The sequence below is a fragment of the Mustela lutreola genome, chromosome 12 (genome assembly GCF_030435805.1).
Source record: "Mustela lutreola isolate mMusLut2 chromosome 12, mMusLut2.pri, whole genome shotgun sequence".
NCBI lineage: Eukaryota > Metazoa > Chordata > Mammalia > Carnivora > Mustelidae > Mustela > Mustela lutreola.
The window spans coordinates 3021075-3033303 of record NC_081301.1 but is presented as its reverse complement, the minus strand read 5'-3'; the positions used below and the strand labels follow the sequence as shown (position 1 = coordinate 3033303).

The 12229-nt window shown below is 58.3% G+C and overlaps 1 protein-coding gene across 3 annotated transcripts in view; it reads right to left on the bottom strand.

The window, feature by feature from the left end:
• Positions 1 to 12229, bottom strand: part of SARDH (sarcosine dehydrogenase) — a 59516-nt gene that overhangs the window by 21633 nt on the left and 25654 nt on the right. For all 3 annotated transcript variants that reach the window (XM_059142146.1, XM_059142147.1, XM_059142148.1), the window contains exons 14-16: positions 11328 to 11441; positions 5397 to 5535; positions 3826 to 3939 (exon numbers count right to left, since the gene is read on the bottom strand). In XM_059142146.1, the coding sequence (XP_058998129.1) occupies positions 3826 to 3939; positions 5397 to 5535; positions 11328 to 11441 (367 nt within the window). The remainder of the gene's footprint in view (positions 1 to 3825; positions 3940 to 5396; positions 5536 to 11327; positions 11442 to 12229) is intronic.

Genomic DNA, 12229 nt, shown 5'->3' with positions numbered 1-12229 from the left:
GCCAAGGAGGGTGCCGCTGGTGGCCCCAGGCTGGAGATGAGGGGCGCAGCCTCTTGCCCTCTCTGGGAGCACATGCTGGCATCCGGTGCTCGCATGCGAGGTTGCTGGGGCTGCACTGGGGACCACCAACGGAAGCTTGGATCTGGGACCCTCCCCCTCCAAGCCCGCAGGGGCAGGAGCAGAAGCAGGGGCTGCGGTCCCCCCTGCCCCCTCCCGCCCCGTCCAGGTGGGCCCTGGGACACCGCTGACCTTGGAGCTCCAGGTACCACGTGCTCTTCTGCTCCCCTAACCCGCTGCCCTCCAGATCCAACTCAGAGGCCTTCGCCTCCAGGAAGCCCTCCCTGAATACCAGAGCTGCAGTACTTCTTGGCAAAGGGCCGGGCCCCAGGTCACCCGCAGCCCTGTTGTCTCCTTCCTCCCCACGTCCCAAAGCCGCCTCCGAGCCTCTTCTCTCTGCGCCCATGGCTGTGGCTCTGCCCAGCCTGCAGCATCTCTGGCCTAGAGGGCTGCATCTGTCCCCTCCTGGCCCCAGCCCCCGATGCTACACCCCCACCCTCACTCCCACGCCCCTTAGGATGGTCCTAAAGCCTGTCAGAGCCTGCCCGGTGACCCCTTGGTTCTGATACGCTTGGCTCCACTCTTAGGCCAGCACCTGTCCTCCTCCAGGCCCCCTGCTCACTAGGGCCTCACAGGACCTCAGCCACTCATCTTCTCAGGCTCCGCTCCAACATCCCCCAGCTCCAGGAGGCCACCCAACCCTGCACCACCGCCCCCTCCCCACAGTGGCCTGCCCGGGGACCAGCGTCTGTCCCCAACCCACAATCTCCCTCCAGCCAGGACAATACCCAAAAGATGCACGCACCTTTGCGTCCTTTGGACCACAGGGCTGGGCAGAAAGGGCTGCTCCTCACATCCCTGCCACCTACCCCTCTGGGGACACTTCGCAGGGACACTACCCCACCCCCAGGAGGATCTTGTCTTGGGAAACACACAGGTCTTGGCACCAGACAAAACTGGCCCAGGGGCGGTTTTGTGACTCGCTGGCTCCAATTCTTACTTGTCTGAGCCTGCTTTCTCATCTGCAAGATGGGCAGAGCCGCACGGGCCCCCACAGGACTGTTGAGAGCATCCAAGGATAAAAAAAATCTACTGGTTAGGTTTGATTGTGGTTCCTCTTTTCTCTTAAAACTGATGAGCACAGAGGGAGACAGAAGCCAAAAAGACAAATCAGCCCCCAAGGGCCCTCCCCAACCCGTCCCTGGGCTGGGGACTCTTAAAGGACATTGGGATTCTGACAATGTCCTCTGCCCCAGCCCCGACATACCCTGTGACTCTCTGAAGCCACCCGAGGCCCCTCCCGGAAGGATGTGAGTTACTAGGGCCACCGGTGCCAGAGATGTGGCCGTAGGTGGACCTGGCATTTCCTGGGCACTGTCCCTCACCAAAGACCCGAAGCGCTGGTCCTGAGGCCACAGTCAGCACAGCTCAGGCCCTGCCCTCAAGCGGGCACAGCCAAGAGGGCAGTCAGCCAGCACAGAGTCCGGGGGCACGGGCCCCAGCCGGGGAGCCAGGGGCTACAGACTTTATTTTCTATTTTTTGGTATTGTTGCCAAGCCTCCTGCGAGCACATGTTCCGTCTGTGACGGGAAAGATCAGGCGAGCTCACGTTTGGGATTGACAGCCGCTTTGTACACAACCTTGATGGGATGCAAATCACCACATCCCCTTGACTTAACAGTGATCTGATGTAACAGCTATAATTACCCGCCCCCCCCATCTAAAACATGCATATTCATGGCAGGAACGGTACAGTTTTTAAGGCTGAAAATAAAACAAAGTCTGCACGCCACCCGTTTGCTCGTGTTTGGCCGTGTCCCCGGGCCCGTCAGCACGATGCAGAGCCTCCCGGGATGTGACGCAGGTGTCCTCGTGCCTCCCTTGCATGCACACTTCCACCCGACCCTCCTGCCCGCCCTCCCTGGAGAACCTGGAGGCGCTGGAGTGCAGAAGCATCAGCGCCTTCTCCCTCCCCCGCTCCAGAGCCTGCCATCCCCCAGCCCTGGCAAGGTCTGGGCCAGGAATCCCCCAGAATCACCCCAAAGGGCACATCGTGGGTGCACCCTTAGACGGTGGCTCAGTTTACAACATCCTCTCACTACAGCTCCCCGATGAGGGAACTAGCGACATCCCCGCGCCCCAGATGGTGAAATTGAGGCTTGGAGCAGAGGGACACAGTCAGGCCAGACGTCACCTCCTCTGGGAAGCCTTCCTCATCCTGGCTCCGCTCCTTCCCATAGCCTTCACACTCCTGCTCTTTGCCGTCCCAGTGTTCTAATGGTCCCCTGGCCCGTCGGCCCGTGAGGTGGTCTGTCCATACCATGAGCTCCCGGAGGCTCCAGCTGGCCTCCCTCTCCCCGGCCTCTCCCGAGGGTAACGCCTGTGTGAGCACCAGGGGAGGAAGGGGCTGAGCTCACGCAGGAAGCACACCCGCTCTCACAGGGCACACTGCATTCCTGATTTCTGCACCAGCACGGGCAGGAGGGAGGGCCCCCCACGCCCTACCTGCCCCCACCCCCCCGTAAGAGCGCTCACCCAGGCCCACAGCCTCCAGCTGGCCAGTGCTACCCGGGGACATGCTGTATCCAGCAGCCACCCCAGAGGCCCAGGAGTCCCACCCGCCCTCAGCACCCCTGTCCCACCCCGAAGGACTCCATGGCTAGCGGCAAACTTGTCCCACCGCCCCTGCTCCCCACCAGAAACACAAACTCCATGCAGGCCAGAACATTCCTGGCTGGGTTCGTGGCTATGCTCTTGGTGCCTGGCTTGCGGTGAGTGCTCAGGAGCCAGCACTGAACTCCAGCACCTGCCCCACGCAAGCTCGCCTGCTCCCCACTCTGCCTCCCTCTCCCAGTGCCCAGGCTGGAGCGTGCTTGCACACGCTGGGGACCTGACTGAGTCCCACGGAGAATGACCTGCCTTTGTCGGCCACACAGAGACAGGCCTGGAGCCCAGGGGCTGCTGGCTTCTCTGAATGGGCCAAGCACTTCTAGCCTCCCAACCCTTGCCCTGGATGGCACAGTCACCCACACGGAAACTGCACAGTTGACGCCTTTCTCTGCTGCAAATCCAAATTCACCGAGGTGGCAACGGGGCTCCCGCCTGGAGGAGGGGCGCCCCACTCTCTGCGAACCTCAGCAGTCTCTCTTGTTCCCTGGCAGAGACCATCACGGGACTGGAGATGAGACGGCTCCAGCGGGAAGCAGGGGGTAAGGGCAGGGAAGCAGGTCTGGCTCAGGGCCACAGTCAGGGCTGCAGACAGGGAAGACAGGCACTGAGCTAACTGTCCCTGGGAGCATGCAAGCAAATGTGAAGGGACTGCAGAGGGCCACCCAGTAACAGCTTGAGGACTGAACTGCCTATCTTCCAAGGACCTGCCCCAGCCTGAGTCGGGATTCAGCACAGATGAAAGTCGACCCCGCACAGAGGCTAGAGACAGAAAGGTGCTAACATCTCTAGGTCAGCCTTCCCCCCCCCCCCCCCCCGGCTCACTCTGTTCTGGGCAGACGCGCTGAGCACCCCCACGGCGTGGCTGCTCTGAAACACGGCGGTCTGGACAGGTTCAAAGACAGAACCACGGAGCCCTAGAGCTCAGCGTCGCTGCCGGAACAAAGCCGACCTGACTGAGTCCCACGGTTCAGCCCGAACCCAGACCTCTCGTCTCCCGAGCCGCACCCGCTGCGCCACAGGGAACTGCAGCCCTCCCCGTGCGCCCACCAGCAGCAGCCACGAACCCCAGCACGGCTCCGCCGGCGGGACACCACTCACCTTCAAACGCAGGGGCCAGGGCGGAGGCCTGGGAGCTGGGGGCCAGGCGGCTGACGGTCAGGTCGCTCTCGGTGCCGCCCCTGTGGTTCAGCATGCAGGTGTACACCGTGGAGCCTGGGGGGCGGGAGGAAGACCCAGGGTGTGCGAGCCGCTCAGCCGGGCAGCCTCTCGGCACACCGAGTCTACATGATTGCGTGACAGGAGGCCCTCAGAAGGCCTCTCCGTGCGGTGACGCCGCCACGACCCAGCGGGCCAGAGAGGGAAGGGCAGGTCCCCCAGTGCTGCCATGCCCTGAGGAGGAAGGGTCTGGAGTGGAGGTTCTTTCTTCTCGAAATGCCTTGAGCCGGGACCTGGACCCCCCCCAGCCCACCCACCAACCATGCTGGAAGGTTCTCGGAGCAGGGGTGCTGTCTCAGTCACTCCGGGGTGCCCAGCTGGCTGAGCTGAGGCTCCCACTGTGTTTTGAATAAGTGACTAGACGGACGGATGAATGAGGAGGGGGGAAGGGAAAGTGGACGGAGGGCGCTGGGCGCGACTTGGGGGCAGACAGCAGGGATCAGCAGGGGCTTTAGAGGCGGAAGCAGGGGGCGCGTGTGTACGTGGGTAGGAGGCTTGGTTGGCTGGGGAAACGGTGTCATGGGCTGAATTGTGTCTCCCCAAAATGATATGTGGACGTCCCAACCCCGAGTACCCGTGAATGGGACCTTATTTGGAAACAGGGCTTTGCAGATGTAATCGCATTAAGATGGTCTTTAAGGTGGGCCCTGATTCATATGGTGGCGTCTTTATAGGAGGAAGACACAGTGAGATGCCTGTGTGACATCGAGGCAGAGACCGCAGGGACACACCCACAGCCAAGGAACCCCAAGGACCATCGGCCCCACCAGGAGCTGGAGAGGCTGCTGACGGTCCTACCCATGGTCTCAGAGCAAGCACAGCCTTGCTGCCACCTTGATCGTGACCTGCTAGCCTCCGGATTGTAAGACAACATGGTTTGCTTATTTAGAGCCACCAGTTGGGGTATTTCGTTATAGCAGCCCCAGGACACTAATACAGAGGGCATGGGTTGAGTTTTCAGGTGGATAGACACGTGGGTGGAGTGTAGGTAACAGGAAAGGACATGAAGATGCCAAGTATTACAGGAAAACATGGTTCCTTCTTTACTTGACACTCAAATTTTTCTGAGCATCCTGTATTTTCATTTCACTCTGGAAACCCTGTCTGGGGAGAGCATTCCTATGGGGGTGACAGGCTTAGGAGACATTTCCTGCAGGCCTGCTGCCTCGTATCCTTTCTGGAACAAAGTGAAGACAAAGGGGGGAGGGGGGAGGGGGAGGAGGGGCAGAAGGGGGGAGGGAGGAGGTGCTGGGGGCCTGAGGCCTGGGACTTGGCAACGAGGGCAGAGGGGTCCAGATGCAGGGGTGTAGGGCCAGCCTCAGGGGCAGAGCCATGAGCTAGAGGAGCCCAGAGGGGACAGGTTCAGCCAGCCAGCATAGGTGCCCAGAGCTCTGTCCGTGGAGCTCTTCCTGGCACTGGAGTGGGAAAGGAGCATGGTCCTTTGGAGGTCATACCCGGGGGTCGGTTGACATCAGCAGAGAACAGCCAGTCAGCAGCCTTCCTTGCATCCAAGCCCACCAGGTAGAACTTCCCGAAGTAGGACATGTTGAACACAGCAGCAGCCCCTCTGCAGGCCAGACACTCCTTCTTGATCTGTAAAGTTCCACGGAGGAGGGATGCTGTGAGAGCTCTGAGATGTGCCTCCTCTGGGGGGCACGGGCTCTTCGCAGGGGATTGCAGCCCTCTGCTGCGCACCTGCTCTTAGGGCCCCCCTTGCCCCTCCCAGCTGGAGCACACCATGACCATTCTTCTCAAGCACAGGGAACGCTCTGCAGGGTGGCTCATAAGCCATCAAAAAGGCAGTGCGTTCAAAAGGATTAAGATCACAAACAGCATGTTCTTGGAACACAATGGAATTTCATTAGGAGTCAATAGTAGGAGGAAAATTGGAGAGATCACATATAAGTGACATTAACCCACACACTCCTGAATAACCAAAGGATCGAAGCAAACATTCCCGAGGAGTTGGAAAATACGTTGGGAAGGATGCCAGTGGAAATGCAGCACATAGAACGGGAGGGAATGAAGTCAGGGCCGTGCTCACAGAGACCTCACAGCTGCAAATGCCTCCATGGAAAAGCAATCCTCAAATGGATGTCTCGGCTTCCCTCTTGGAGACACTGGAAAAAGAAGAGTGAAGGAAAGATGGACGGAAAGGAAAGAAGCAGGCTGAAGGGCAAACAATAAAGACTAGAATGGAATTAAGTGAAAAAAGGGAATAGGAAAGTTGAGAAAATCAGCAAAAGCAAAGTTGGTTCTTTGGAAGGATCAGCAAAATTGACAGACCTTCAGTTAGACTCACAAAGAAAACAAGAGCAAGGACTCAAAGTACTAAATCAGGAATGAACGAGGGGACATCACTACCCACCCTACAGCAATAAAAAGATTATAAGGGAATACCACACGGACCTGTCCGAAACATGTGAGACAGGAAATGGACAGATTCCTAGAAAGACGCAAGTAATGAACGCCGAAGAAGAAATGGAAAATCTGAACAGATCCGTAACAAAAAGAGATTGGGTTAGTAACTTAAACTCCCTATAAAGATAATCCCTGCCCCAGATGGCTTCCTTGGTGAATTCTATCAAACATTCAAAGGAGAATTAACACCGAATAAAAAATACAAGAGTAGGAAATACTTCTTAATTTGTTCCACGAGGCCAGCATTACCCAAATGCCAAAGCTGGTCACAGATGCCCCTAAGAAAAGGAAGCCAATATCCCTCATGAAAACGCCCTCAAGCAAATACTACTGAACCAACTCCAACAACATGTAAAAAGGAACACGTACCACATTGAAGAGGGATTTCTCCCGGGAATGGGATGTCGGTTGGTCGTCCCCAGATGAAATGATGAAAGGGAACACAAAACAGAAACTATATGATCATCCCTATAAATGCTTAAAAAAAGTATTTGATAGAATCCAACACCTTTCATCATAGAAATAGTCAATAACCCAGGAATAGGAAGGAACTTCCTCAGCCTGATTAAAAGCATGCACAAAAATTCTACAGCCGACATTATACTATAACAGGAAAGGACTGAAAGTGTCCCTCCTAAGATCAGAAACAAGACAGCTGTTTGCTCCGCTACTTCCACTCAGCATCATACTGGAGTTTCTAGTCAGTACAGCAATGAGGCAAGAAAAAGGAACAGAAGGCATCGAGCTTGGAAAAGAAGGAGCAAGACGATCTCTTGAAGGTGGCGTGATCCTGCATACAGAAAATCCTAGGAACCCACAAAACAACTATTAAAACTAACAAAACAGTTCAAAACAAACAAACAAACAAACAAAACTAACAAAATAGTTCAACAGAATGGCAGGACACAAGGTCAGTGTACAACAGACAAATACAAACTCTTGCTTTGTTCTTCATTTCACTAACAATCAAAAATGAAATTAAGAGAATGATTCCACTTACACCATCAAAAAGGACTCGTAGAGACTCGCAAATAAATTTAACAAAATAAGGGCAAAACTTACACTCTAAAAACTTGACAATATTTTTGAAAGAAACTAAGAAGCCCTAAATGAACTTTACAAAGTCAAGACTGGACTAGGGCTAAGACGGCAATGCTCTCCACCGATCCAGATTCCACACGATCCCCACTACCGCCGCAGCCGGCTGCCGGGCAGAAACGGACAAACTGATCCGAAAATGCATACGGCAACGCAAGGGACCCAGAATACTTAAAACAATCTTGAGAAAGACAGGACTCGTGCTTCACGATTCAAGACTCGTTACAATACCGCCATCCAGACGGAGGGCATTAACACAGGACGCGCATCCCAGTCACTGGGATGGGACCGACGGTCCGGAAACAAGCCCTCACGGTTATGGTCCACTGATTTCCCACAGGGACGCCAAGGCCACGGCCGGGGGAAGCAGGGATCTTCAACACGCAGCGCCGACACAGCTGGACGGCCGCACGCAAGAAAGGAAGCCGGACCCTTCCTCGCAGCATACACAGACCTTAGTCACAGTGGGTCACGACGTAAGAATCAGAGCTAAACCCATGAACTTCTTAGGAGAAAATACGTGGGTCCATCTTCGTGGCCTTGGAAAGGGCGTTAGGAAATGCCCTTCGGAAGCAGAAGCACAAGCGGAAAAAGGAACATCCCATCTGCGGGACTTGGCCAGAACTGAGACCTTCTGTGTGCTGCCAACACCACCACCAAGGAAGGGAAGAGAACCCACAGCGCGGGAGAGGATTCGTGCCCGGCATAAGTCTGCAGAGAGGCTGTACCTGAATGTAATGAGAACTCTTCTGACTCAGTAAAAAGACCAACAACCTCATATAAAATGAGCAAAGTGTCTGCATAGACACCTCTCCAAAGCAGATGGAGGAATGGCCAGTGAGCACATGGGAAGAAGCTCCGCGTCATCCATCGGTAGGAAATGCGACTCAGAACCCCGATGAGAGACTCTCCACTTCACACCCACCAGGACGGCTAGGGTCAAAGAGAGTCGTAAGTGGTGGCGAGGCGGTGGAGAAGTCAGAACCCTCCGCCCCGCGGATGGGAACGAAACAGCGTAGCTGCTTTGGAAAACGGTTGGCAGGTCCTCAACATGTTAAGCGGCGAGTTCCCCCATGACTCAGCAATTGCCGGCATCCACCAACCCTGCTAGCATGTACCCACGAGAAATGAACACCAAGGTGCACGCGGACACCCGTCCATGCACGACCCAAGCGGCACTGTTTGCAGCAGCCGAAATGCGGACACAGCTCGAGTGTCCGGCCATACACCGTAGCATGTCCATGGGATGGAAGAGTCCCAGTGCACAGAGCAAAGATGCCCGGATACACTCAAAAACGTGGATGGACCTGGAACATTCCGTGCTGGGTGAGAGAAGCTAGACACGAAAGACTGTGCCCTAAAATGTCCCAGCGAGGTGAATCTGTAGGGACAGAAGGAGCTTAGTGGCTGCCTGTGGCTGGGCATGCGGTGGGGAGAGTGTAGGGGGCAGGGGTGCTGGCTAGCGGGCCGGGTTTGTTCTGCAGGTAGACAAAAGGGCTCTAACACCTGCTTGTGGGGACGGCTGCTCTGTCCCGCGAGGCCACTAATAAGCACGGGATTGTACACCTGAAACGGACGGGTTGTACGGTACGGGATTCTATCTCGATAAAGCTGTTTTGTTTTGTTTTGTTTTAAAAAAAGAGCCTGACTTGGGGCGTCTGGGTGGCTCAGTGGGTTAAAGCCCCTGTCTTCGGCTCAGGTCGTGATCTCAGGGTCCTGGGATCGAGCCCCACAATCGGGCTCTCTGCTCCGCGGGGAGCCTGCTTCCTCCTCTCTCTCTGTCTGCCTCTCTGCCTCCTTGTGATCTCTGTCTGTCAAATAAATAAATAAAATCTTTAAAAAAAAAAAAAAAAGAAAGAAAGAAAAGAGAAGAGCCCAATAGCCCTGCTGGCGGTCCGCAGGTGCCCCTGCTGGCGGTCCGCAGGTGCCCCAGACAAGGAGGTCCTCCTTGTGATCCTCGTGTTTTTCTCCTTGGTCTTCCATCACCAAGCCCCTGGTTCTTTGCTCTGAACACGTCAGCTAGCTGGCAAGCACAGGCGCCAACCAGATTCTGACGGCAGAAGATAAAACTTGGGCAGCAAAGTTGCCCCCGACCGAGCACTCACTGTGCGTCAGGGACCCGCGACCCTCCCACCCCGCAGTCCATCCACCAACCCGGATGAGGAAACTGCCGCAAGCCTCCTCGCGCTAAGTGCCCTCCGAAGCCCGGGAAGGGGGCGAGGTCGGCGGGGGCCTCCGCAGCTGGAAGGCCGCAGATGTGCCCCGGGCCAGGTCCGTCTAGCGCTGCGCGTCTGGTCCGGCTCCGGGTCCGGGGGTACCGTGTGGGTGGATCGGACTGAGTGGGGAGGACATTACACCGGGGAAATCGGCCAAGGCCCCGTCAGGCTTCCCCGGGAGAGCTGGGTCCACACCTGGTCTCGGCGCCGCTCCGGAGCCCCCACGCCTCCAGCCTCCGCAGACACCCCTCCCCTCTGGGTCGCTCCCACGCCCGTCAGGTCAGGCGCTGCAGGAGCCTCGCTGATGCTGCGGGGCTGCAGAGCAAACCCAGACCAGACTTGGGGCTGAGTCTCGTCTCCCCGGGCTGGGGCGGTGCCAGCGCCCAGAACAAGTGTGTGTTTCATGCTTTGGGACTGTTCAGACGCATCTGCGGGGGCTGCATGAAGCCACCCAGCCAAGTTGGCATCCCCTCGGGGCTCCCACGTCCCCGAGGGCCAGACGTCCTGCCGGCCCTGGGCGGCGCGGGTGCTGAAGCGCCAGACGGGAGCCCCCCGCGCCCCGAGAGGCAGCGCCGGGATTCTGGGAGCTTCCAGAGGCACGTGCCTTCGGCTTCCACTTCCCAGGCCCCTCCCCTGAGCCGTCACCAGGAGAACGAGCTTGGGGGAGGCCACGGGACCACCTGCAGGCTTTGTGAGGCTCAGTGCAAAATGGAACTGCGGACCGCGGTTCCAAAAGTTTGCACAGTTTTGAGATGGCGACGGCAGAGCGTTAATCGAGGGGCAGGGCCCCACTGAGCTGGGCCCCAGGTGACCTCGTAGGCCGCACACCCAGGAAGCTGGCTGGCCGCCTTACCTCTGGGGCTGCCTCCCGGGCCACTCTGGGCCGGCACCTGCCAGGGGAGCCCTCGGCTCCATGCCCACATCAGGGGGCGGCCAAGGCCGTGCTCCTGCCCTGGAGCAGCCACCAGGACAAGAGCTGGGCCCTGTTCTACTGGGTGACCCCTTTACCAAACGGCTGGGCCGCTCGGCAAGGAAGCTGGCATTGTTTTCTGCAGAAACCACCCACAAAAACATCTGTGCGTGGGGCAGACGGGAGGTGGTCAGGCCCCAAGTCCTTGTCACCCCCAGAGTTGGAGTCGGGCACTCAGGCCGGGGCAATGAGCGGTCAGGTTCGCCGTCTGACCAGACTCAGCTGCCCACTTCTGCAGCCGGGGGGACCGTAAGCAGACCCCAGACCCCCTGCTTGTCCCCTGGAGGGGCCCGTCTGGTATCTGCACATCCTGGATCTACTCTGCGAGAGGGAGGGAACCCACCATGCTGGGCCCGGAGGAAGGAGCGAGTCACTCACAGGGTCTCACGCAAGCTTGCCTCAGAACAGCTCTAGGGCAGGGGGGCCTGAGGCTCAGAGAGGGGCAGCCCCTGGCCTGGGGCCACACAGCCAGCCCAGCCCCGCTGCCTGTAGCAATAATACCGTCCTCAGGTCTAACCAGGGGCCGGGCCAAGCCTCGGTACAGAGCAGTGGGGCGGGGGTGGGGAGAAACACCACCAAATTCTCCTCCACACGGAGCCAGCCAAGCACAGGGTGGACAGGATGGAGCCCCCAGAGCCTCCGGCTGCACCAGGGATGGGGGTGGGGGCCTGGGCACTGACCACATCGTGGTGCGGCGGGAAGTCGAAGGTGTACTCGTCCCCGAGCAGGCGGCCGTAGGCGTGGTCTCTGTGCGCCCGGTTTCCGTAGGCCCCGTAGTAGTCGTACTGCAGAACCTGGGGGACGACACACGCGTCACCGTCCTGCTCCTCCTCTCTTCCCTCTGTCCTTCCCTCCCTGTGCACGCACACACGTACACACACACACACGTGCTCGGCTTGGTGGGCAGGGAGCTGGCTCCCACAGGGGCGGCGACGGAGCGGACGATCCGCTCCAGCCTCACCGAGCCGCCTCTGCAGGGCTGTGCTGTGCGTGCGGGGCGGGGGAGGGGACAGGGCTCAGCCATCCACGATCCCTCCCTCGGATGACGCCGTCATCGCCCTGGTGGGGGGTCTGAGAGTCGGTGTCGGGAGAGAGCCGGGGCTGTGCGGGTTGGGGCCCGGGAGGATGGAGAGGAAGTTGGGTGGGGGCAGGGTGAGGAGAGACCAGGGCTGACCAGGAGGCAAGGGCCGGTCAGGGCCGCTGTCAGGGCTTTCAGGGCAAGACTACGGCAGCGGGATAAGGCCCCGGCACCAGCCCGTTGAGGGTGATGGAGTTGAGGGTCCAACGCATTGCTGTGGCCATCAAGACCACACCACCCTCCAAGGGCCTCAGGCTCCCAGGGATGGAGATCCTCTCTACAGATGGGAAATGGAGGCAGAGAGCTTTTAGCTTGACCTAGGTCACAAGCAAGGACCGGACAGGCCTGGCATACACCTGGAGGCAGGTGGGCCCCAGAGGCTGGGTCCTCTGCCGCCACTTGCCGTGGCCTGTCCTGCACCTGTTGGCAGCTCTGAGATGCCCACAGCCAAGAGGCCCGCCCCACCCCTGCTGCTGCTGAGGGAGCCGGTCAGCCGTCACCTGG